This window comes from Leiobunum rupestre, chromosome 1, assembly GCF_980474605.1.
Source record: "Leiobunum rupestre chromosome 1, qqLeiRupe1.1.hap1, whole genome shotgun sequence".
NCBI classification, from domain to species: Eukaryota; Metazoa; Arthropoda; class Arachnida; order Opiliones; family Sclerosomatidae; genus Leiobunum; species Leiobunum rupestre.
Window position 1 is genome coordinate 61,629,967 of NC_143384.1, and position 25,760 is coordinate 61,655,726.

The 25,760-nt window shown below is 38.5% G+C and overlaps 1 protein-coding gene and 1 pseudogene across 1 annotated transcript; one reads left to right on the forward strand and one right to left on the reverse strand.

Moving 5' to 3' along the window:
- Nucleotides 1-1,558: 1,558 nt before the first annotated feature.
- Nucleotides 1,559-14,392, forward strand: LOC149963481 (protein D3-like). Its single transcript, XM_090167005.1, has 5 exons — nt 1,559-1,646; nt 5,444-5,646; nt 8,244-8,370; nt 9,845-9,982; nt 14,163-14,392. The coding sequence occupies exons 1-5, from the start codon at nt 1,559-1,561 to the stop codon at nt 14,390-14,392; spliced, it is 786 nt and encodes a 261-aa protein (XP_090023131.1).
- Nucleotides 14,393-21,547: 7,155 nt separating this feature from the next.
- Nucleotides 21,548-22,060, reverse strand: LOC149963482 (uncharacterized; annotated as a pseudogene).
- Nucleotides 22,061-25,760: the final 3,700 nt, after the last annotated feature.

Here is a 25,760-nt window from a genome sequence, read left to right on the forward strand (position 1 = left end):
TTATAATGGTTTGTATAAAACTTTTCCCTTTAAATCAGTAGGATTTTGATCAAAAATCCACTATTTATCCAGAGAACTAGATTGGCAGGTTTGCCAAAAAAACTTTTTTGAGCCTCCCTGGTTCATGAAAAATTTGGCTAAGTCTTCTGCTACTCTATATACAAAAGTAAATAACCACATAAGTAGTATTTTATAGAATGGTCTATTTAATTGGGATATAAACGCAAAATTGAGGAATCGTTAAATCATTAAACAATCGATACTAGGCAAAACAACGGTGGAAATAGTGAGCACAAATGGCGGAAATATAGTAGAAAATGAATCAATTTTATTTGCATGTGGCTCAATTCTTGAAATCCCACTTAACCGAAAATTTTTTTTGAAGCCAAGTGAAATTTAGTTTGTTAAGGCTGTTGGACTACACCCTTTTAGCACATTCGTACAGTGGCGTAGCTTGGGGGGGGGCGTGAGCAGCCCGCACCGGGTGCCACCTGTTTGGGCCAAAAAAAAGTCCACAAACTAGAGATATTCGAAAAACGTTTTGACTAGTAAGTAGCACATCATGATATCCGCACCGGGTGCCACCATTGCTAGCTACGCCACTGCATTCGTATTTAACATTGGATCACTTTGTTATTTAATTTTCGTGTGCAAAACATTTGGGACAATTAACTGTTGCTTAGGTTCACTCACAACTTCAAATGAATTTTAACACTCTCCTCAGTCAATGCTGCTTAAACAGAGAATCAAACTTTTGCGTATTATACCAGTTCGTGCTATATTCAATTACATTATATTAAAGATTTTTAGTTAAAATTTCATTAAATTTAATATCTAAACATGTAAAAAAATTGATTAAAATGGGTTGAATGTCTAATAAATTGAACGATGTCGCTCTTAGAGTTCCTGACGCCTAAAGGTACAGGCCAACAATTTTTTTTTCTATTATTTTTCAAATAGGAAAATGGGAATAGCCAGTTAAAGTTTTACTCGTAGCAGAAGATAATTATGTCCAATTTAATTGATCGGGAAAATGTATGATTTGAAAATGGTGGATAAAAGACGTTCTCTGTTTGCTACCCCACTATATTTGGGAATAAGGGGATCTCTGAAAGAAATATTGTCTGTTGGTTCGTTACCAGTGGTGTAGTCGGGCCAGGGCGGGGCAGGGCGTTGCCCCGGTGCTTTTACAAAGGCAGGGCCCCGCCCCGTCTTGGTTTTTCCCTTTTTCCAGGGTGCGCCCTGCCTATTTTTTTCAACTTGCCAGGGCGCGCCTTGCTTCTATTTCGTAAAGGGTATGTGAATTTATGATAAATTTTGCCCACAGAAAAATACCACAACAATTTCAAATCATTACCTTGGTACGGCCAGCTTCGATCACGCTAAAAATGGAAGTTGGAGGTACATTTATAGCAGCCGGTACAGCCAACTTCGGTTACGCGCGAAATCAAAGTTGGCCGTAAGCAGGTAGCGCCCCGGTTCTTTTTATTTTAGGACTACACCACTGTTCGTTACCAGAAAACAGCAACTACAATCCTTACTCCAGCGATTTATAGCGATGCCTCTTGTAAAACCTGGAGAACTGGACAACGTGTGGGAGATTATTTACGAAGAGAAGCTAACTAAAAATATGACTTCGATGCTAGGTTTGATAGAGCCATATGGAATCACTGCAGTGGCGTAGTGAGGGGGGGACACTGGGGCCCATGCCCCCCCCCGAAACGTATGGTCGTACGTACAAATATTTTTGTTTTTACTTTTTTTTCAATGTGTGCCCCCCGAAAAATCCTGGCTACGCCACTGAATCACAGAAGTAACTGTGGAACAAGAACAACAAACAACATGAAAGGATGGCATCACGCGCTTAACAAGAGAACCGCTCGTATGCACCCTAATATTTTTGAGTTAATTCAGGCTCTGAAGGAAAAAGAAGTGAAGGTAGTAGACAATTTGAAGCTGCTTCGGAATGGAAGAAAAACTATTGGACGTGACCCAACGTACGTCAAACTGGATATGCGCCTTTGGAGTTGAAGAAAATAGTAGCAAGTTCCTACTTATCTTGCTTAGAATATTTAGACGCGGCCAGCCATCTTGCCAACATTGTGAATAATGTTTGGTAAAAAATAATTAATGCAAATAAATATTACTTGCGGCAAAACGTTTTATGATAATGATATTACACCATAAGCCTATCATAAGGTCCCCATAAGTAAAGGTCTCCCACAGGTGCCCATGGTAACGGCGTTGTCCGTTAGAGAAGAAAGTTAACGTATGATGGTAGGGGAGTAGCGACATCTTTTTAAAAATTTCTAGATCTAAAATATTTTCTTACTTGGTAGAGCAGCCACACTCGGGTTGATAAATGAAACACAACACGCGTCTAAATCTCCAATTTGAAAAATAAATACCTTCAGGAACTCTTATTTCTTATAACCAGTATTAGGTTCTGATGTATCATTTTACAAAGATAATTGTTAATTTTAAGATTTAAAACGATAAAATTGTGAATAAGCCTTAGCAACGGTTTTAGGGCTCGTGGCGGATATTTCTCCCACGTGGTTCTAAATTTAAAAACGTTCGCGCACGGCTTCTGCGCATTCATCATGCATTTCGGCAAAATGATTTCAGAAATGCATAGTTGAAGACGTAGCCACTAGGAGGTGCAGATTTTGAATACCTACCTCATAATAATGGTATAATCGACAACAATTTGGTCTAGATATTTGCTTTTGGGGACCTTATGATAGGCATCATAGGCTTATGATTACACTACTGAGGCGGCGAAATGAAGCGGCGGCTAAATGGGGCTTTTTCGGCGGCGAAACGGGATCAGGCCATATAAAGAGAAGCTTGCATGTCTAAGCTCTTTGCATTAATACTTGTTGGCGAATTGCTGAATGGGTTTTATTGAAGAGTTTATTGAACGAAAAAAGAGTCAAGTTGATAGGCTTTCGAAATTAAAAATGAAAACGACGTAATAAATGTGGGTTTAAAGTAATTTATGTAATGAAAGGATAGACGTAAAAATTAATATAAATTGCTTTGAAAAGGCTTCAAGGAGACGGTGGTGGAGCTTGAACATTAAGACTTATTCAAATGGGCCATTAGTATGAGTCCGAGCAATATATGCAAGGCTTTGGCCATAGGAATGTCCCTCTGGTATCGAAATATTTTAATAACTTGAAATCTACTTACTATCAGTTTGCACTTTTTATGCTTTATTATGAGGTTTAAATGATAAAATATATTTTTAATAAATAAATAATTTATTTGCTTCTTAATTTCGATTTATCTTTAAATAATTAAACTAAATTTTATATAGTTTAATTCATTTAATAGAAATGACAACCAAACACCTCTATAATGAATCTTAAATCAATATAGTCCAAATCTTTCTCGCACTTTTGAATTAATAAAATATATCAGCCTCTAGAAAATTATCACATCACAAAAAGTTCATTTCTTTAAACAACGACAATTATGTAAATTTAAAATTATTTGTATATCATCATTTAAATAATTAAACTCCCTGGTGAAATTTTTAGAACGGAAATTGAAATACGAATTGACCTACCGAAAATTAACAACGGATCGGGAAATTTCAGAGTAGAAGACATAAGCCACAACCATAAGTCTATAATATAGTTCCATAGGTTTGTCACTTTGGGGAATATTTTACTTAATGGCAGTCACGGAATGTCGTCATCACAAGAAGAAAGGTTCGCATTTCATTGGTTGTGACATAAGTGTGTATTATTATTAAGTGTGACACTAGGGGAAATTTTCTCCTTGCAGTCTGTTTGGTTCACGAATACACTCTTTTTAGAAACGTTTACTGGGCGCCGCCATTATCGCACAGACAACCAACGAGCAAGCCCTCTACCGCAGAAATTTCTTCCCCCCAAAACCGGATTTTTCATCACCCTCCCCGTAGACTGTAAGGTAATGGCGGTTGATTGGGAAGGCGTGTTTAAGAGTCAATAGCTATCAGTAAAACTTTTGCATGTGAAGAATTTGAAGTGTCACACTTATGTCACAATATTATGCACTTATCCCACAAAAAATGAATTACGAACCTAACTTTTTGGCTACTGTATTGTAACGAAGTACGAAATAAAACGCAAAATTTAAATTTTTCTACCAATATGCTATTCTGACGAGTAATTACCACCTTCGTCTGATCATCGCTAAACTCTAGTTCCTAATAAATAAAATATATTTGAGTACCCAGAAATGTTATTCAAAATAACCATTGATAAAGAAGTGCTAAAAACGTTTATTGACTCTCTATTTGTTACAGATCTGTAAATATCAAAAATGACAAAAATCATGATCCGTCAAAAAAGACAATGCGTGTGTGCAGAAGAGGCTACTATCGAAATATCAAACTATCGATAGTATTGGTTCAAATTAAAAATCGTGGCGGTCTGTAATGCCAACGTAATTGACTTCAATGAAATGCTTCGATGCATACGGTCGATGTTACCAAAAATAAACAGATATTTGTCGTCTGCTAAGCATTTAGTTTTTGATTTGACTAAATTACCGGATAAAGCATAACATACTGCCACTACTTAAAATTGAACTTACACAATCGATAATTAGATTTTTCGATATCCGCCCCTTATCCACATTTTTTGTTATTTTTATTTTTACAAAACAGCCTTCCAGTATCCTTTTTCCCAAATTATCTGCCAGTTTTTGGTGGGCGTAACCGTCGTAATAATAATAATAATATTTATTTCCATCAGCAAGCGACCACAGAGGCAAAGCCTATAATAAGGGATCGCCGGACAACACAAACAGAAAAAGTAAAATAAACGTATAAATAAAAAATATATATAACTTACCTAGATACAAGATAATTAAAAAAAATAAATTGAAGATAAAAATATTAAATAGGAAAAAATATAATTTAAGAATGGATTGAGAATTATGATAAAGCCAATCATCAAAGAAAAATATTTACACCCTAATGTCCCTAGGTCGTACTTTTTGCTCTTGAAATAAACCAACTTTCCAAAAGTCCTTCCTGGTCCAGTTAATCAATTACTAAACATAGGTTGTCTATATACGTAAGAAACTGTGTAAAATTCTTGTTAAGTCAAAGTTTTTGCTTAAATAAGTATCAAAATGGCTTCCTACATTTTGTTATGTTTTTTTTTGGGAAAATATTTCCTTATTGCAAGCAAAAGAAGAACCACTGCGAAAATAAACGTAAAGAAATAGGCGTTTTATTCTCTACAAACGGAAATGTAATTCAGGGAAATGTTAACGCTTGACGAATCCTCTTTTCTTCTGACAGAAAATGACTATTAAATAATCCCCTAAATAAACCGTTTCAGGATGCTTGTAAATAAAAATATTTTTAGATTTTATTTTCAAAAATGGGAAGGTAAATATTGGACTTGTACGTGCGTGGCAAACACGCTTGTGGGCTTAGTGGACAAACGAGCCAGTATCGAAGTGCGTCAAATTGACACGAGAGAGATGAAGAAGATTGTGGTCGTTTGCATCGTCGCCAGCTTATGTCAAGTCGGAGTGCCAATTGATTTGTCTTCGTACAGCGAGGCTATTCGAAAAACATTTTTAAAAGAAGCGATATTCCCAGGCGTTTTTGCGTCTATTCCTCGGGACCTCTTGTGGGTAAGTTCGTAATATCATGTACTATGTGGTTTCTTTTCACCTTTTCTGAGATCATAATTTAAAATCTCAAAGTCACCTTAGAAAACAGTAAATGAGCAAAAAATTCGTAATTTAAAATCTCAAAAGGAACATAAAAACCTTAAATTAGCACGAAAACGTAATTTAAAATCTCAAAGTCACCTTAGAAAACCGTAAATGAGCAAAAAATTCGTAATTTAAAATCTCAAAAGGAACATTAAAACCTTAAATTAGCACGAAAACGTAATTTAAAATCTCAAAGTCACCTTAGAAAACCGTAAATGAGCAAAAAATTCGTAATTTAAAATCTCAAAAGGAACATAAAAACCTTAAATTAGCACGAAAACGTAATTTAAAATCTCAAAGTCACCTTAGAAAACCGTAAATGAGCAAAAAATTCGTAATTTAAAATCTCAAAAGGAACATAAAAACCATAAATTAGCACGAAAACGTAATTTAAAATCACAAAGTCACCTTAGAAAACCCTAAATGAGCAAAAAAAATCGGAATTTAAAATCTCAAAATGAACATAAAAAACTATAAATCAGCACGAAAACGTAATTTAAAATCCAAGTCAACTTCAGATTTAAAATCTGGTATACCCAATTTACAAAACCGCTCCTTCATTTTGAAGACGAATATTCCTTTTGACGGTTTTTCGAAAGTGCATTTCAATATTCATTTATAGTAAATATAATAAATACAATGCCCATATAATTTCAAAGTTGTAGATTTTAAAATTTTTTATAAGCATTGTGTAATTTCAAAACTTAAATATATTTTAATTCCAATTCCAATTTCATATTTGTTTCTCTTTAATTTATGCTATACGCTTTGTCGGTTTCAAACGAAAATGACACGCAGCGCCTTTCGTGGTGAGATCACGCGTAACTTGGTTAAACGTTTTTACCCGCCCCCATTGAAATTAATGTAAAGTTGGTGATAATTAAACGTTAATTAAATGTAATATAAAATCGTCTTGAAAAATCGTTTATCGCTTTATAACGTTCAAAAATAATATTTTTAACGCGCCATGTAGATAATCGAACATCTGCTCGTTTAGGTAAAGTTTGCGTTGTCAACGCGAGTATTAGAAAGCAAAATGTGATTTTAGAAAGTAGGTTGTAATTCGGAACGATATTAATACTTTTCGCGAATTTTGTCATCGGGGAATTATACATATGACTTGAAATAAGTTTCCAGGTTTATTTAAAAGCTAGTTTCATAACTTTTCATCCATTGGTTCGTTCACAATGTATCTTTAAAGTAAACGAAAATTTGAAGGCGGTGACCCTTGCCCAGCCTTAAGCCTCGGTTTAATCTACCGCGTATTTTGAAACTCAAAAACCCGAGTACTATCTTTAAATGATGGCGAACGCTAATTGTAATACGAAACAAATAACGAAAAACGCGGGATTTTTGGCGTTTAATGGACTTAGAACGTTTTTCGTTATTTGTTTGTTATTACAAGGAGCGTTTGGGTTTTTCCGTTTGAAAATACGCGGCAGATTAAACCGAGGCTTAGTACTGGGCAAGATTCACTGCCTTTCATTTGCTTTCTAATACGCGGGTTGACCACGCAAACTTTACCTAGACGAGCAGATGTTCGATTATCTACATGATGCGGGAAAAATAATATTTTTTATTGTTATAAAGCGATAAACGATTTCTCAAGACGATTTTATATTACATTTAGTTTCATATTAACGGGAAAAATTGTCAGTGGAATATTTCTGATAACATTTGTTAGGTTAATTAACGTTTAATTATCGCCAACTTTACATTAATTTCAATGGGGGTGGAGAAAAACTTTTAACCAAGTTACGCGCGAGCTCGTCACGAGAGGCGCTGCAAGTCAATCGCTCGCTCCCTATTGCCCTAAATTCAAATGTGTCATTTCCGTTTGAAGATTAAATTGTTGTAAGGAATTATTCAAGATTTAATCGGTATCTCAATGACAACCATTTGGTAATAGGTTTTAGCATTTGTATCCGTTGATGTCGCATTTTTATGATTTAATGTTTTCAAAACGCCTTGTAAGATAGTCTTTATACTTAAAATATAAAGAAACAAATCACTGATGCACAGTATAACAAACGTAATGCAAATGTTACGTACGACGACTGGTGAGATCAAGTCGAAACGTTTGTTAATAAAGGGTTTTTATACTAGGCATCAGTGGTAGGTTTCGTTATATTTTAAACATATTTATGCACAAGTCTTAGCCAGTTTTCGCCAAAGTTGTCTTTCACCATTAAAGCCCTATCGGCCAAAGATAAATTGTGTACGGTTTTTTGTACGACTAAGTACATAACATTTGGTTAAAAAATAATGAAGGAATAGTCACGTCACGAGATAACAAAATTAATTTTTATCGGTGACACTTCCAAAAACGACCAATTATTATTTGAAAGCCCAAGGGCTGGTGCCCATCTGCCCCACCTTTAATTCGGACCTAATAGGGTCTAAAGCCGTACAAAAATCACTCCAAATACCATAGTTGGACTACATTGAAATATATTTTGTAGTTTTGAGAAATATAATATGTTACTATAAATACTGCTGTTTGTCTCGTACAGGTGGAATATGGAGGGAAAACTCCTGTCCGTCTAGGAAATGAAATCAGCCCATCGCAAGCAGTCGAAAAGCCATTCATTCACTTTGATACCATGCAAGATTTCTCGTTTTATACCTTAGCCATGATTGGTACAATGTTTTCTCACTTAAAATAGAGAGGTTAATCCACTTCTAGAAAACGTGAACGGAAGAACTTGTAGCTGAATGTAGATTGCACAACTTAAAGCTACCCATAAGATTTCTAATTAACGGTTTCCAGTGGTGGCTTAACCTGTCTTATGCTATACACCTTTGAGTAAACTCTCTCCCTAGAATATCAAAACGTCATTTCCTGTTTAGCGAAGAATATAAAAATAAATTTTCTATTACGTCACGGATAATTCTTGATATAAATCTAGCATTTTAATAAATAAACAAAATTCAAATTAATCATAAAATTAAACAATGGGAATTTCTATTAAATGCATTTTTATCCTATACGTTTACATCATAGTAATGTTTTTACAGCTATTTAGAATAACGACCGAAGTTTGCACCTGGGGCATTAAAATAAAACGTGTACCTTCGCACTAACAATTCTAAGTTCGCATGCTTTAAGAATACACCGCATCATGGCTCAAAACGTACAACCCACACATCAAAAATTGGTCACCGTTGCTTTTACCTTGGTTATACAAATATCCATGTCTCTCTGGGAAATGCAGGTTACCCCACAGGTTACCTCAGCTGTTCTTAATGATTAAGTTGCAAAGGATATGGCAAAGTGAGATTCTCATACGCATTTAGAGTCATTAATTTTTGCAGTTGAATAAATTAATCAGCGTTAAAAAAGTCAACCCATTAATTACGCTAAATCGTCGGGCGACTTTTTTTTGGAAAAAGTGCCCCAACATTTATAGTAAGCCGTCGGGCCAACCATTGATTAGGTATACCTTACAATTAAACTAAACGGCTGGACCGACCAATTTGTGGGTAGACCCAACTTACACACAGACGTTAGGCCAACTCATTTCTGGAAAGTTGGCCCAAACTTTACTCAATGCCGTCGAGCCGACGTCTTTCTGGGCAGTCTGGGGACTGTAACAATAGCGACTCTCCAGTGGATAGCAAAAAGGAAAAGTCGGAGATGCACTCTTCGCCAACTGTCGGTCCGACCAATTTTTAGTAACATCATATTAATGGTTTTTACAATAGTCGGCCCAACGGTCGGTATAGCTAACACCAAAAACTTGCTATCCAGGAAATGGTCCTATAATGACTCTTATACGACTACGACCACTTTCCGACAACCTTTGGACTGGCTTGTGCTGTGTGGGTAGTTTTAGTTAATCCAAATATGATTTTGAAAAATCAGCGGGAGCCTGCAAAGATACAGGTTTCAATCGAAGTTCAGTACAAAGAGATGCGTACATTTTCGTAAGAGATATAATTTAACTTGGTAATTATTGTTCGTAAATTGAGAAATCCTTATTCAACGAAAATTAAACGGTCTGCGCTATTCAAATGGCAGTTTTAAGTTGGTATATACCCATCTAAAGAGTTTACTCACAGGCAAATCGGTAAACTGGTTCAATGGGTTTTTAAAGTAGTTTATAAATTTCAGATCCAGATGCTCCGAGTCGAGATAATCCAAACATAAGTCAAGTTATTCACTATTTGGTTGGAAATATTCCTGGAAATGACGTTGTCGGCGGAGAAATTGTAGTTGAGTACATAGGACCGCAACCTCCACCAGGAACTGGTAAGCGTGGTTATAGAGACCATAAATGTGTCAGTTAGATGAAATAATTACTTACGTGTGAAAGAATGCAGCAATGCACAACTTAAAGACAAATTGTCACTCGTCGCACTTACGCCTTGGCACTTCTCCCTGCGAGAGGCAAAGAGCGCGTATTAGGTTTAATGAATCAATCTTAAGTCCACCAAAAACGTTTGGTCATTATTGGACACCAAATTATTAACTTATGGTAAAACCAAAGTTAACGTAATCACTCATAAGTATGACTGTGTATAACATTTCCATAGAACACAATTCAATGAGGCATTGCTTCACACGGAACATACTATTAGTGGACCGTATATGTACAAATTATTTTTTTTTGTGCTATTGAAAACGTTACCAAAGAACTAAAATCTCAGGATCGCTAGGCACGAGCTAAGCTGTAAATTGTCCAAGTTAGAAACATTCTAGGAATTCTGATTGATTTCAAAATCAGCTTCACTAACTGTTGTTTCTCATCTACAAAAATGACGACACCTAGGAGCAACAAACACAGCACCGCACACAAGGAGAACGCAACCCGTTAGAAGTCGTGCATTTTCTTGTGTACATTTTTCATTGGTTAGACGCTTTAGCGCCTGCTGCCGTCGGAAGGGAAAATTCGGAAATTGTCTCCCCCTTTTCAGTAAAACGTTCAGCGTAATGGTTCGTCCAATGAAATTTGTACACAACACTGCGTTCGCGTGTTTAAAGGCTAGCTGCGTTCTCCTTGTGTTTGTTGCTTCTAGATGACACGTTTTCATTACGAATTGGAAACGAGGTAATTTGCGTCATATCTCGTGAACAAGGTTTATAGGCATACTTATGAGTAAATAGGTTAAAACTATCCGTAAGTCCGGAACCGTCGCGTTGGATGAGTCCTCTCTCGCGCAAACTTTTCACCGAAAAAAAATCTAGAACCGTTCTAACGCAAACTATTTGCTCGTGGGAATTAGTTATCGGACCTTTCGGAACTGTTCTAGCAGTACCTGCTCAAGAGCAGGTACCATCATGAACTCAAGGCTGTCCTCTCTTACCATCATGAACTTAAGGCTGTCCTCTCTTACCATCATGAACTCAAGGCTGTCCTCTCTTACCATCATGAACTTAAGGCTGTCCTCTCTTACCATCATGAACTCAAGGCTGTCCTCGCTTACCATCATGAACTCAAGGCTGTCCTCTCTTACCATCATGAACTCAAGGCTGTCCTCTCTTACCATCATGAACTCAAGTCGGTCCTCTCTTACCATCATGAACTCAAGGCTGTCCTCTCTTACCATCATGAACTCAAGTCGGTCCTCTCTTACCATAATGAACTCAAGTCGGTCCTCTCTTACCATCATGAACTCAAGGCTGTCCTCTCTTACCATCATGAACTCAAGGCGGTCCTCTCTTACCATCATGAACTCAAGGCTGTCCTCTCTTACCACCATGAACTCAAGGCTGTCCTCTCTTACCTTCATGAACTCAAGGCCGCCCTCTCTTACCATCATGAACTCAAGGCTATCCTCCCTTACCATCATGAACTCAAGGCTGTCCTCTCTTACCATCATGAACTCAAGGCGGTCCTCTCTTACCATCATGAACTCAAGGCTGTCCTCTCTTACCATCATGAACTCAAGGCGGTCCTCTCTTACCATCATGAACTCAAGGCTGTCCTCTCTTACCATCATGAACTCAAGGCTGTCCTCTCTTACCATCATGAACTCAAGGCTGTCCTCGCTTACCATCATGAACTCAAGGCTGTTCTCTCTTACCATCATGAACTCAAGTCGGTCCTCTCTTACCATCATGAACTCAAGGCTGTCCTCTCTTAACATCATGAAATCAAGGCGGTCCTCTCTTACCATCATGAACTCAAGGCGGTCCTCTCTTACCATCATGAACTCAAGGCTGTCCTCTCTTACCATCATGAACTCAAGGCGGTCCTCTCTTACCATCATGAACTCAAGGCTGTCCTCTCTTACCACCATGAACTCAAGGCTGTCCTCTCTTACCATCATGAACTCAAGGCCGCCCTCTCTTACCATCATGAACTCAAGGCTATCCTCCCTTACCATCATGAACTCAAGGCTGTCCTCTCTTACCATCATGAACTCAAGGCGGTCCTCTCTTACCATCATGAACTCAAGTCGGTCCTCTCTTACCATCATGAACTCAAGTCGGTCCTCTCTTACCATCATGAACTCAAGGCTGTCCTCTCTTACCATCATGAACTCAAGGCGGTCCTCTCTTACCATCATGAACTCAAGGCTGTCCTCTCTTACCACCATGATCTCAAGGCTGTCCTCTCTTACCATCATGAACTCAAGGCCGCCCTCTCTTACCATCATGAACTCAAGGCTATCCTCCCTTACCATCATGAACTCAAGGCTGTCCTCTCTTACCATCATGAACTCAAGGCGGTCCTCTCTTACCATCATGAACTCAAGGCTGTCCTCTCTTACCATCATGAACTCAAGGCGGTCCTCTCTTACCATCATGAACTCAAGGCTGTCCTCTCTTACCATCATGAACTCAAGGCTGTCCTCTCTTACCATCATGAACTCAAGGCTGTCCTCGCTTACCATCATGAACTCAAGGCTGTTCTCTCTTACCATCATGAACTCAAGTCGGTCCTCTCTTACCATCATGAACTCAAGGCTGTCCTCTCTTAACATCATGAAATCAAGGCGGTCCTCTCTTACCATCATGAACTCAAGGCGGTCCTCTCTTACCATCATGAACTCAAGGCTGTCCTCTCTTACCATCATGAACTCAATACGGTCCTCTCTTACCATCATGAACTCATGGCTGTCCTCTCTTACCATCATGAACTCAAGGCTGTCCTCTCTTACCATCATGAACTGAAGGCTGTCCTCTCTTACCATCATGAACTCAAGGCGGTCTTATCTTACCATCATGAACTCAAGGCTGTCCTCTCTTACCATCATGAACTCAAGTCGGTCCTCTCTTACCATCATGAACTCTAGGCTGTCCTCTCTTACCATCATGAAATCAAGGCGGTCCTCTCTTACTATCATGAACTCAAGGCTGTCCTCTCTTACCATCATGAACTCAAGTCGGTCCTCTCTTACCATCATGAACTCAAGGCTGTCCTCTCTTACCATCATGAAATCAAGGCTGTCCGCTCTTACCATCATGAACTCAAGGCGGTCCTCTCTTACCATCATGAACTCCAGGCGGTCCTCTCTTACCATCATGAACTCCAGGCTGTCCTCTCTTACCATCATGAACTCAAGGCGGTCCTCTCTTACCATCATGAACTCAAGGCTGTCCTCTCTTACCATCATGAACTCAAGGCTGTCCTCTCTTACCATCGTGAACTCAAGTCGATCCTCTCTTACCATCATGAACTCAAGGCTGTCCTCTCTTACCATCATGAAATGAAGGCGGTCCTCTCTTACCATCATGAACTCAAGGCGGTCCTCTCTTACCATCATGAACTCTAGGCGGTCCTCTCTTACCATCATGAACTCAAGGCTGTCCTCTCTTACCATCATGAACTCAAGGCTGTCCTCTCTTACCATCATGAACTCAAGGCTGTCCTCTCTTACCATCATGAACTCAAGTCGGTCCTCTCTTACCATCATGAACTCAAGGCTGTCCTCTCTTACCATCATGAAATCAAGGCGGTCCTCTCTTACCATCATGAACTCAAGGCTGTCCTCTCTTACCATCATGAACTCTAGGCTGTCTTCTCTTACCATCATGAACTCAAGGCGGTCCTCTCTTACCATCATGAACTCAAGGCGGTCCTCTCTTACCATCATGAACTCTAGGCGGTCCTCTCTTACCATCATGAACTCAAGGCGGTCCTCTCTTACCATCATGAACTCTAGGCTGTCCTCTCTTAAATTCTTCTGCAATAGTTTTTTTAGTTATACGTGCTTTTAAGATAGAATTTTCGACAATTCGTACACCAAGTTCTGAACTGTCCTTAACGCTTTGGTAACGTCATAGCTCAGTCCGCAACAGTTCTTTGAACGGTTCTGGACTTACAAATAGTTTTCCGATATTATGTTTTAGAAAAACTAAGTGGTTTAAAATAGAAGCACCGCCTCTTTTAGTTTGTAGAGTATTTACATTTGTAGAATGAAATATTTTAAAACTGGCACATTTTTTGGAAACGTAATAATAAACTTATGGTATCATGAATTAGGCTATCACCGTTACGCTTTCTTTCTGTTCAAACAAACGGACATGCTGTTGTTCGACGAGGAACAAATCAAACAAGAAGCGGAAGTTTCCAGGCGATACTATTTCAACCTTAAAGTCTTCGTGGACAAATACGACCTGGGGGACCCCATTGCCGGCAATTTCTTCTTCTCTCAATCTGAAGAGACGTCGAACCAAGTCATTGAAAACCGAGTCTTGGCGACAGGATGCTAAGTTATTTCAAATATACTCTCTCGCAAAAAGGATTCATTCAAGAAACGTCGGAAGTTTTACATTAAAGGATTGCGTCTAAGCAAGAAATTATTTATTTATTGTAATGGAGAAAGACTGTTGAGACTTTATTTAGCGTTGCTTCCAATTCTCCTCATGCTCTAACAGTAAGCTCCATCAAACCAAGCTGGCATCTCATTGGCTCCTTAACACTGACGCGATTGAAGCACACTCTGGTGACGTTCTTTCTTTCCCCCTCTCGTGCCGCATTAATACAGGCCTTTCAATTAGAAAAATTGGCCTTCTTGTTTTGATGTTGATGCTGCCTCATGGGTGACGTATCGATGACGTTTTACTACGAAAATCCCAGGAAATAAGAGTAAATTCGACGAGGCACCCTGTTTTTAAGCATACACTGAACTGAACTTCTACGTGTTTCTTGACTAATGAGTAATGAGCTACATCAAAACCAGTTCAGCTAGCGTAGCTTATTCTATAGAAAGGCTTTTTCGACCAGGATTCCTGTAAATCGTCTCAGTATAGTCTCTCTCCCGAAATATAAATAAATATATTAGTTTTTGAAGTTTGAATATAATTCAATCGAAAAAACAATTTATATACTATATTTCACTGCTTTTAAACATTTTTTATAATAAAATTGATTTCACGAAAAATTATTTTTTGGAAGACCAGAATGTTTTATTTTTAAATTAAAATCGATTTCATGAGAAATTATTTTTTAGAAGACGTGTATGTGTAACAAGGCCGATGAGCTTAAACTTTGCATTTCAAGCTCACGCCTAAACTTGTTATTTCAAGTTGACGCCTAAACTTGTCATTTCAGGCTCCCGCCTAAATTTGGCATTTAAAGCTCACGACTAAACTTGACATTTCAAGCTCACGCCTATACTTGGCATTTCAAGCTCACGTCTAAACTTGGCATTTCAAGCTCACTCCTAAACGCATGTTGGTACTTTCCGCCACTAACATATGTTATTATAATCTGTGAGGCTTTAAAGGGAATATAACCCTCAGTATTTCGTTCACCCTGCTAAAAGTGTTCCAATATTGTTCACTCCCTCCTATGGCTTTTGCCATTTTCGGCGATGATTAGTGGTTTAAGAGGTAGTCCCTAAAATTGTTGGGGTCGTACGTAAAGAACGCCTTGAAGACTAGCTTCATTTTAAAATTGGTGGTGCAGATGTACAACGTGTGACCCAATTGGTACAAACCCGGAGTATGGTGTCCTATTTTCATTTAATATTGGAAAGTAATTAGACCGACGGAGGATCTGTGTGGCAGCCTTCTGTGGTCTGAAATATTCAAGGTTAGATTTTATGACAAAATTTAACAATCGGTGGATAATCTTTTTTTATTCAGATAATTTTTAGTAATTAGTAATTATTCCACAAATTAGTTTCTGCTGAAATTTAATTTAATTTAACATTGACGTTACAATTTTGGTACCACGTGAACCAACAGCTAGTTACATTCATTATTACCGTTAACCCCTGCAAGTTTTCACGGAAAGGGGTAACCGAAGGACGCGAGGCAAATATCCTTTAACCAACGACGAGAGAACATACAAACTCAACGCGTAAGTTGAACCAGAGTCCATTTGGAAAGTGAACTGAAACAAATAGCAAACGTTTTGGATTTGAACTTTACGCCTAATATCGTTTTAGTATTAGACGTGTTCGATCCCAGCTTGTGGCACTGGGTGAAAACTTGAAACCACTCCTTCTGCGTTGAGTTTGAAAGTTCTCTCCCCACTGGTTAAAGGGGTTTTCCCCCAAGTTCTTAAGTTTCACCCTCCCATAAAAATTTGTAGAGGTTAACGGTAATAGTAAGTGTAGGGAGTTGTTGGCTCGCGTGACATGAAGGTCTTGCCACCACCCTCCTTCGCATTGTAACCTGGCCACCTGAATTAATGGCTTTAAAAGTCGCTCGATGACTTGGGCCTAAGGTGCTGGCTTGGGTATTAGCCTAGATTATTATTATTATTATTACCTAAGGTAATCGTCGATCGTAACCGGGAAATTCGGTTTTTTGAAGCCAATGAAAAGATCATTAATAGTTGATTTTATAAAATAAAAAGTGGTCTGGCCCAACTTGTTAAAATGTTGCCCTTACGTCACAAGATACAGCTTTATTAGTGTATCTTTCGCACGAGCGATTTGCACGTGCGCTAGAAAGAAGCTACTCTCCTCTGGCGACTGTAGCGCGTGCTCATTGACTTGTAAAAGTAAGAAACTGTGACGTAACAGAAACATTATGTAATTAATTTTTTATTATGCTCGTAGAGTTGTTTGGACTATGGTTTTATTATGATTTTAATTAAAATGTCATGTGTGAGTTTCTCTACAATTCGGACATAAAGTTTATTTTTTTATTAATTCGAAATTTTTGCAAAACCGATCTCTTTTAATTCTTTTATTTATTTGATTCGAAACCTAAGCTTAAATAAACTTTATTATTTAATATTACAATTTATGTTTTTTATTTCTAACGTATTATTTAACAAAATATAAACCTTTAAAAATCAATCGATATAAATAGTCTTATTAACATATCAGCTTTATTGGGTTTGTTATATCTAGGCGCAAAAAACACAGCACCCTACTCAAGGAGAACGCAACCCGTCAGAAGTGGTGGTTTTTACCTCTCTGAGGGGACAAATTCCCCTAGGAGGGGTTATACAACGACCGTGTCTGTCTGTGGGTCTGTGGGTGGGTCTGTGGGTGGGTCTGTCTGTCTGTCAGGACTGCGAACGCGTTCGCATTTTCGGTGCAAAGTGTAATCACTGCGTACGCAGTTTCTCAAAGGGTTGGCAAAACCACCGTGTGACGGTGAGCGTTAACGGATGCATTTGCGGTTTGGTTTGGATGGTGTTTTTTCGCTCACCGTCGTGACGGTTTGGTGTATTACGTTTTTGTAATGTTTATGCGTGTTTGTGTTCTGATGGTTGTGCATGTTGAGTCTGTTGTGTTTATATGGGCGTTTTCTGTCCAACTTCTTCTTAATGACTTTGGGACGGACCGAGTGCTGAGTGTAATGCTACCTCTCAACGTCCAATGGCAGGGTTTCCACCATTTGTACACGGTATTCGTCTTAGTATCAATTTGCAATCGCATCGGGCGGGATTTGAACCCGAGACCTCCTGATTGACAGGCGGACGTTCTACCACAGAACCACCGACACTTGTTACGCCTTATTGAAAATTAGACCTTCAGCTTTATCGGAAGCGTATTTAATAGAGTAGGAAATTTTGGTTTAATTGAAATAGAATTGAAATTGAAATTATTGCATCGAAGAAATTCTAATTTAGCGTTTCTCTATTGATTAAAAACAAATGCGCCACCCAGGTTTCGAACCCAGACCATTCGGCTTGGCAGTCGAGCGCTCTACCACAGAACCACCTATAGCTGCTTAGATTCACTGAAATTAAGACAGGCATCGTAAGCATAATAGGTAATAAAGTCTTTTTTTATTAATGAATTTATCAAGGCCTAATCTGGTATTTTTTAAAGGTTTAATCTTGTTTTAGCGCAGTCAGCCGAGATTAGAGGGTTAAAGGGTAGACCCTGTGGGTGGTCCACTTTCTTAACGACCTATATATAGTTCTGTTAATTCAAAGGAGATAATTTAACGTTATTTGCTTTAAGAGCTGGCGGTTAGTCAAGTGGCTCTCTGTGCTTTGTTGATGGTAAGGTTTTTGCTTCTTGTAAATACATTTGGTGTGGATATTTGGATATCTACGATTTCTAACGCAGTCAATGATTTCTTGGGTGTGCGAGTCATTATATGATATTGGAAATTGGACGGCATTGGTCTTTTTCATGTGGTATGCGTCACAACGTCAACAGGAAGTGAACGAGTCGTCCACTACCAGATATCTACGGTATCTTCATCAAGGGCGAGTGTTGAAATAAAATGAGCGTTAAAGATGCGGCAAGTATTTCGTAAGCGAGTAATTCCAAAAAGCCTCTGTAGATATTTCTTTCATTAAAATTTGCTTCGTATTATATTTAACTGATAAACTTGTTCTGTAAAAGGGTTTAATTCAATTGTGCATTGTTATAGTACGTCTAACTTACTGTTGTAACTACTTAACTTATGATATTCTGAATAAATTAAAATTGGTCGTTTCGTCTCAATTATTTTAATTATAATTAAAATTTTATACCGGGCGGGATAGAAATGGGTTATTATTTTTAACAAATAACTCTAAATTGCGGAGATATATCTTTAAGGGTTATCTCGAGAAATTAATACCACTAGGGACAATTCTTCCGAGGAGAAGTATATTTTGGCTAGCCAACTTGTTCTTGTGTACAGTTTTCATTGGTTGGACGGTTTGGTGCCTGCTGCCGTCGGAAGGGGAAAGTTCGGAAATTGTCTCCCCCCCGCCTGTAAAACGTTCAGCGTAAAGGCTCGTCCAATGAAATTTGTACACAACACTGAGTTGGCGTGTTTAAAGGCTAGCTGCGTTCTCCTTGTGTTTGTTGTTTTAGGTTATATTGACAGCTCATGTTTAGAATTCCGCTTTTTGGATTTACTGCACAGTTTAATTTCAGTATACCAGGAATTAATAAAGCATGTTTGTTTTAGAAATATGTTTTACATTTTAAGCTTCCTTATTGTTTTGAAGTACGTAAGTCATCATCCGGATCATTAGGATATGTTTCATGCGTAAAATCGCTGCACACAAATACTGGGATCGTCTCTGCATTGGCTTTTAAATTGAGGACATGAAAAGCGAAGAAATTTGAGAAATATTGTAGGAAAAATGAACAAGTCTACGAACAAAAAAGTTTTGATAGCGTGTGACATTATCGATAGTAAAATGTTTTTAAAGGGTGATTAGTAATAATAATAACCTAAGCTAATATCCAAGGCACCACCCTAGGTAAAAGTCATCTAGCGACTTTTAATACCTTTAATCCAAGTGGCCGGGTTAAATTGCGTAGGAGGGTGGTGGATAGCCCTTCATACTAAGCGAGCCAACAACTCCTTACACTCACTTTTACCGTTCTGGAAGAACTTGAGTGAAACTCCTCTAACCAGTAGGGAGAGAACTCAGCGCAGAAAGAGAAGTTCCGTGATTTCACCCATCAGTGTCACAAGCTGGGATCGAACCTGGCTTCCTTTTGTTGCGAGATGTGCTAACGATTCTGTAGGATCATTTAATCACGATTGAAAATTTTTGGTTAAAAAGGTCTATTTATTTATTTTCATTTATTTGTGTATAGCAAGGAGGTTACACGAAACCAAGTGACAAGAGCAAGTCCATCGGAGCTACCCTCGTCACGTTCCTCACTTCAGATAACTCCGCGAACTCGTACAGCACATGTTGTAAATCTACAGATTTCACGAAACACGGTTGGCATGTTGGGTCCCCTTTAAAAGCTTGTGAAAACTCTGAGGAAGGTTTCTCCACTGGCTAGGCGCCATAGCAACACGCCAAATGAAATTATTGGTAATTATTGAAAATGCTAAAAATCGAGAAATAACAAATTCATTTAAAATTTTTTTTTCTGTTGTTCCCATGTCTACGAAATGCGAAATACTATGTCGAAGGGTGTGAAGATTTACAAATTAAACTTAGCTAAAACTGAATAGCACATCTACACGGTTACCGTTTATAAAGAGAACTGCCTTTTAATACGCAACGAAATACAACAAAAACATAAGAGTATAGTTATACATGTATCGGGATTCAAAGTCCACGGGGTCCTCGGGTCGAGGAGGTCGAGAGAGAGAATAAAACAAAACACAAGAAACCACGTGTCAGAATATAGGGCGGGAAAATTAAAGTATTCCAACACTCTCCCTTTTTTACGTGCTTCAGTTATTCCCGTAAACCGATCGCGTTATTACAAAAGTTCATTTTTCGACGCGCCACAGATTTAATCAAAGCGTCTGCTATCATGTCTTCAGTAGCAATCCAAAGTACTTTTGTGTCTCCTCTTTTTATCGCTTCACGAATAAATTGATGTCTCACATCTATGTGTTTGGTTCTCGCGCGATAGACACTATTCTTTGTAGGGATTGCAATTGCTGGATCCCTCATCCAGAAATCCAGCTGGATCCAGCGCATTTTTTGGTCTGCTGGATCCAGCTATGCGGATTCGCAAGTAATTAACTTTTAAATAATTAGCTCATAAACCGCTTTGCTAGGTGCGCTACGGCTCTGCGTGAGACAAGACCATCAATACCATTTGTTTCTTGAGATTGTTTTAAAAAAGGCCTCTTGTATTAATGTATGTGGTTTAATATTTTTTGAAAAGTAGTTAGTTGCCAGTATTTACAATACAGTCTGGTTTATTTGTAATTGTCTGCATTATTCTTCCAAGATGTCAACAAGAATCCCCTTAACTAGTTGGTGTAGATAGATACCCGAACCCACGTGCGTTAAAAATTATACAAACGTAATTGATTTAATCCTTTAAACTACTTCAAGACTAATATTTTATAACTTCTAATTCTAAGAAGACTTTTCCATAACAGAGCTCTCACGAGGGGTTTTACAATTTTTTGGTGTGTCTGTTTGCAAAGTGTATTCACCGCGTTGGTAGTTTCATGAACTTTGGAAAAGGTTCACCAGGGCAAAACCGGTGTAACGGCTAAACTCCTCGTTACATCTGATATATTTTTTAACGTTAACGCACACCGCAACGACGGTTTTGACTTACTTGTTAGTGTAAACCAGCTTTTGAACGTTTGTATTCGAATTCGTGCTTTTATAATGTTTTGTGTACTGTGTGTTAGTGTTTAGACATGGGTGAATGTTGTGTATGTTCTGTAAGTATGGGGCTTCTTCTCTCCAACTCCTAATTTTGTTGCAACGATACTTATACAAACAACTTTGGGAAAAGTCCGTCTAAATTTACGTTTTTATGAACACATTAACGTCATTTATTCTATATTATTTATTATATATATTAATTTAATCAACAAGATTTTTATTATTTAGATTAAATTAAAATTAATTGAAAAATTCCGAGGAGAGGTATATTTTGGGTTTCTAACTTGTTGGGCATTTTTGATAATTTTTTTTTAAATATATAAATTGCTAGATCCGCGTTGGATCCAGCGGGATTGATGCCGGTCCAGCAAAAATCCAGCTGGATTGAAAACCCTGCTGGATTGCAATCCCTAATTCTTTGCAAGTTCAACAGCGCCTTTGTTGTCGCGCAGAATAGTCGTAGGATCAGCAGCTCCTTCAATTTGTAATTCGATGAGACCTCGACGGAGCCAAATTCCTTCAGTGCACGCCGCTGCTAGAGCCATATATTCTGGTGTGGGCTGCTTCTTCGAATTCCAAGAAATAGCCCCTCCGTCTAATGTAAACACGTACCCAGTGTCAGTGATTGATTTTCGATCATTGACGCAATTGGCATAGTCGGCATCCGCGTGTCCTAAGAGTTGATAATTTGTTGACTTCGCAAATGTCAATTTGTAGCTCGTTGTACCGCGCAGGTACCTCATTAGACGCTTTGCAGCTGTCCAGTGTGCCTTTCCTGGGTTGGAACAATATTGACTCAGGAGTCCAACTGCGTGAGCTATATCCGGTCGAGTAGCCAATGCCGCGTAAAGCATTTTTCCAATGATTGATTGGTATGGAAGCTTTTCCATGTCAGCCTTGTCGGCCGCGGTCGACGGTTGCATTCATTTTGAGAGAGATGCATTTCTATCTAGCGGCGTCAGAACTGGCTTGCTATCACGCATATGGTACGTTTTCAGCATATCTTCTATGTAAGTTGCATGGTCCAACGTAATCGTTCCTTTCTCACGATTACGTAAGATTCGAATGCCTAGAATGTAGTGTGCCTCTCCGAGGTCTGTCATATCGAACCTTTTTCGAAGTTCGGATTGTAACCATGACTTTCCGTTAGTGTTATTTGAGAAAATGAGTAAGTCATCGACGTATACCGCAACTATAAGAACTTCGCCGTTTTCAATTAGGTAGTACACTGTTAAAAAAATTCGTTCAGAAGACGTTCAACTTAGAACAGTCTGTTCAAAAATGAACGATAGCGTTCTAAAGGTATGTAACAGAGAACGGTGTGTTCAAGATATTTTTTTTCGTTCAAATAAGATCGAATGCTCTTTCGCCCTCTGGAGGAATGCTTGTAAACTACACAATAGAATAGATTCGTTCCCCTTAGAACAGGTTTTACACACAATCCTATGTGGATTTCTTTGTATTGGTTTCATGTACATGTATTAACATGTAAGCGTGACACTTTCAACGTATGACCAAAAGTAACAAATAAGTGACACTATTTTCCGGAAAACGTCGTAAGGCCAAAAGTAACAAATAAGTGTGACACTATTTTGCGGAAAACTTCGTATGGCCAAAAGTAACAAACAAGTATAACATCCATAAAGTAATAAATGAGTGGTTTAGAGTGCGCTTTGTTATAGGTAGTTTTTTCGTACATTATTATGTTGTTTTAAGTTAGTGTACTGGTTGATTAAACTATTACTCGTAATAGTTTATTTACAGGGTGAGTTAGAACAGGTTGTAATGAAGTTGCTTTTGTAGCTGTATGTACAGTGTGTTTGAAAATTTACCGAAGATTCAATTTCATTAGCGACTCAAATGGCGTTAGATCTGTAACGCTGATTCTCAGAAACTATCCCACCTATTGAAAAGAAACTTCACACAAATAACGATTTAAATAACCTCCGTGTCCTAACGAAGTGAAAACGAAAAAGGGTTGTGAAAGGTCCGATTTTTTAGGACACGCACAGTTTTTTTTAAGTATATTTTTATTCAATTGGCAAGGTAGACGAAATTCGTTCGAAAATGTAATTGCCCAAGTTCCAGAATTAAAATTTACAGAAAATATTTCGTAATATACTGCAATTTGGTTTGACGTTTTAGCATATAAATAAATTCTATAATCGTTCGTCACCAGTTCTCGGCCTCTCGGCTGAGGAAAGATTGTAATATCTCTTGCACTATGTAAAGGTTCTTTTTAAGTCACCTGATGTTACGCATATCACTTTCGTTGTAGATATTTTAAGCTTAATAAGGTAGTTGAGGTTGGAACTAAATTTAATTAAACTAGTTTTAGGCCTGGTTTTCTTTTTCGGTGGGCAATGGGTTAGGTTAGGTTACAATTATTAATTAAGCATGATGATCTGCCGGCAGGAGACATGAGCTATAATTTTGAAAGCAATTACTTCATGGACTCTTTGTATTGGATAACGATAAAGCAGTCCAAGTCGAACGAGAAAATGATCCACGGCGAACGGCAAAGAGTTCTACCGCGAACGACAAAGCGTTCCGTGGCGAACGAGAAAATGATCCACGGCGAACGACAAAGCGTTCCACCGCGAACGACAAAACGTTCTAATTTGAACAAAGAAGGTTTGTTCAATATAGAACATCTAAGTTCAATATTGAACCATCAACCATCGTTCTTTATCGAACGAATATTTTTTGTTCATATTAGAACAAAATGGCGTTCTGTTACAGGGACAACCTTCTGAACGGCAATTTGTTCAAATTAGAACAATTTTTTTTAACAGTGTAAATGCAACAGTCAAATGTCGCACTCGTCAGTCCAATATTACGTAGCATTCCAACTAATTTTTCTTACCATGCTCTACCAGCCCATTTCAATCCATATAAGGATTTCTTCAGCTTACAAAAGAAGAATTTACCGTTGGGGTCCCTTTTTTCGTAGCCTTTAGGTTGTCGTACATATATTTCCTGTTCTAAATCGCCGTTTAAGTACGCTGTAACAACAACCATCTGATCCACGTCCCAATCTAATTTTGCAGCCAATGCAATTAGTAAACGCAACGTAGTGTATTTTACTACTGGCACAAAGGTTTCGGCGTAATCTGCCATCTTTTTGGAAACAACCTTGAACTAGTAATCGAGCTTTATACCGTTCGATGGATCCGTCGGCATTTCGCTTAATTTTATAGATCCATTTACTTCGTATAGCCACGCGACCGTCTGGGAGGTCAACCAGTTCGTATGTTTCATTTTTGATAATAGAATCGTATTCTTCTTGCATGGCTTTCTTCAATTTTTTAGAGTCTAAGCCTTGAACAGCTTCTTCGTACAAACTCGGTTCATTTATGGAGCATTCATTCAGTTCGTCAACAATGAAAGCATAGTTGCTAAGAGAAGCAATCGGGGAAAGTTCTTCGTAGATTTCTAACTCAGCAAGCGAGTAAGGTGAGGCCTTGGCTAAATCCGCGAATTCATCCTGACCATATCGAATAGGTGGTCTTCGATGTCGTTCCGGATACCTTCTTTCTGCAGGTTGGGGTTGCTCATAATCGTTGCGGTCAAGACAAATGACATTGGGCGCTTCAACTACTTGAACTTCTCGTGCTAAAACCTCTTCAATGTCATCACGCTCTTGGATCACTAAGACGGGAGCTTCGGCCCTTTGAACCTCCTCTGCTTTTTGAGCGAGTAACGCTGCAACGGCTTCAGCTGTTGCGTCAGTAATAGGTGATAGTTCTATTAGAAATGGACTTGTATATCTTCCATTGATTCGATGGATCTTGTTATCTGACTTTCTACGAAAGTTACGTCTCTCAAAATAGTTAATTGCAACGTTTTTGCGTTGATCAATCTCTATCCTTTGGTCGTGGAACGTCTTCACGTCCCATTTCTTCCGCTTTTCTTTAGGTATATTTACGAAAGCTCTGCATCCGAATACTCTCAAATGTTTTAGATCTGGTCTTGTCCCATTCCATATTTCAAACGGAGTTTTATCTTTGACAGCCACAGAAGTTTCCCTGTTCTTTAGGCAGCACGCTGTATTGACAGCTTCTGCCCAGAACGTCTTTGGCAAATTGGCGTCAGTCATCATTGCTCGGGCTCTATCCGCTAGCGTCTTATTGGTGCGTTTAGCTACGACGTTCTGCTGCGGGAAATATGGTACCGTCGTTTGATGTATAATTCCTTCAGATTTGAGAAATTCTTCCATTCGTCTAGTTACATATTCCGTTCCATTGTCAGCTCTTAACTTCTTGATGTCATCCGAGATAAATCATCTATTATGCAGAACATGTATCTGGCCCCACTTATCGAGTTTTCCGTCATGGTTCCACACAAATCAGAGTAAAGTAGCTCTAGTACGCTTGCTGAACTTTCCTTTTTACCTCTCCGAGGGGTCAAAGTCCCCTAGGAGGGGTTATACAACCATCGTGTCTGTCTGTCTGTCTGTCTGTGGGTCTGTCTGTCAGGCCTGCGAACGGGGCAAAGGTTAATCATCGCGTACGCAGTTTCTCGAAATCCGCGTTCGCAATTGCTTGGACTTAGGGAACGAAGTCGAAAGATTGGCAAAACCACCGTGTGACGGTGAGCGTTAACGGACAAATTTGCGGTTGG

Excerpts from the sequence above, each read along its gene's own strand:
- LOC149963481 (XM_090167005.1), top strand. The coding sequence starts at position 1,559 with ATGCCTCTTGTAAAACCTGGAGAACTGGACAACGTGTGGGAGATTATT. Across the intron at positions 5,647-8,243 it reads TTCCTCGGGACCTCTTGTGG|GTGGAATATGGAGGGAAAAC; the intron begins GTAAGTTCGTAA and ends TGTCTCGTACAG. Across the intron at positions 8,371-9,844 it reads TTATACCTTAGCCATGATTG|ATCCAGATGCTCCGAGTCGA; the intron begins GTACAATGTTTT and ends TATAAATTTCAG.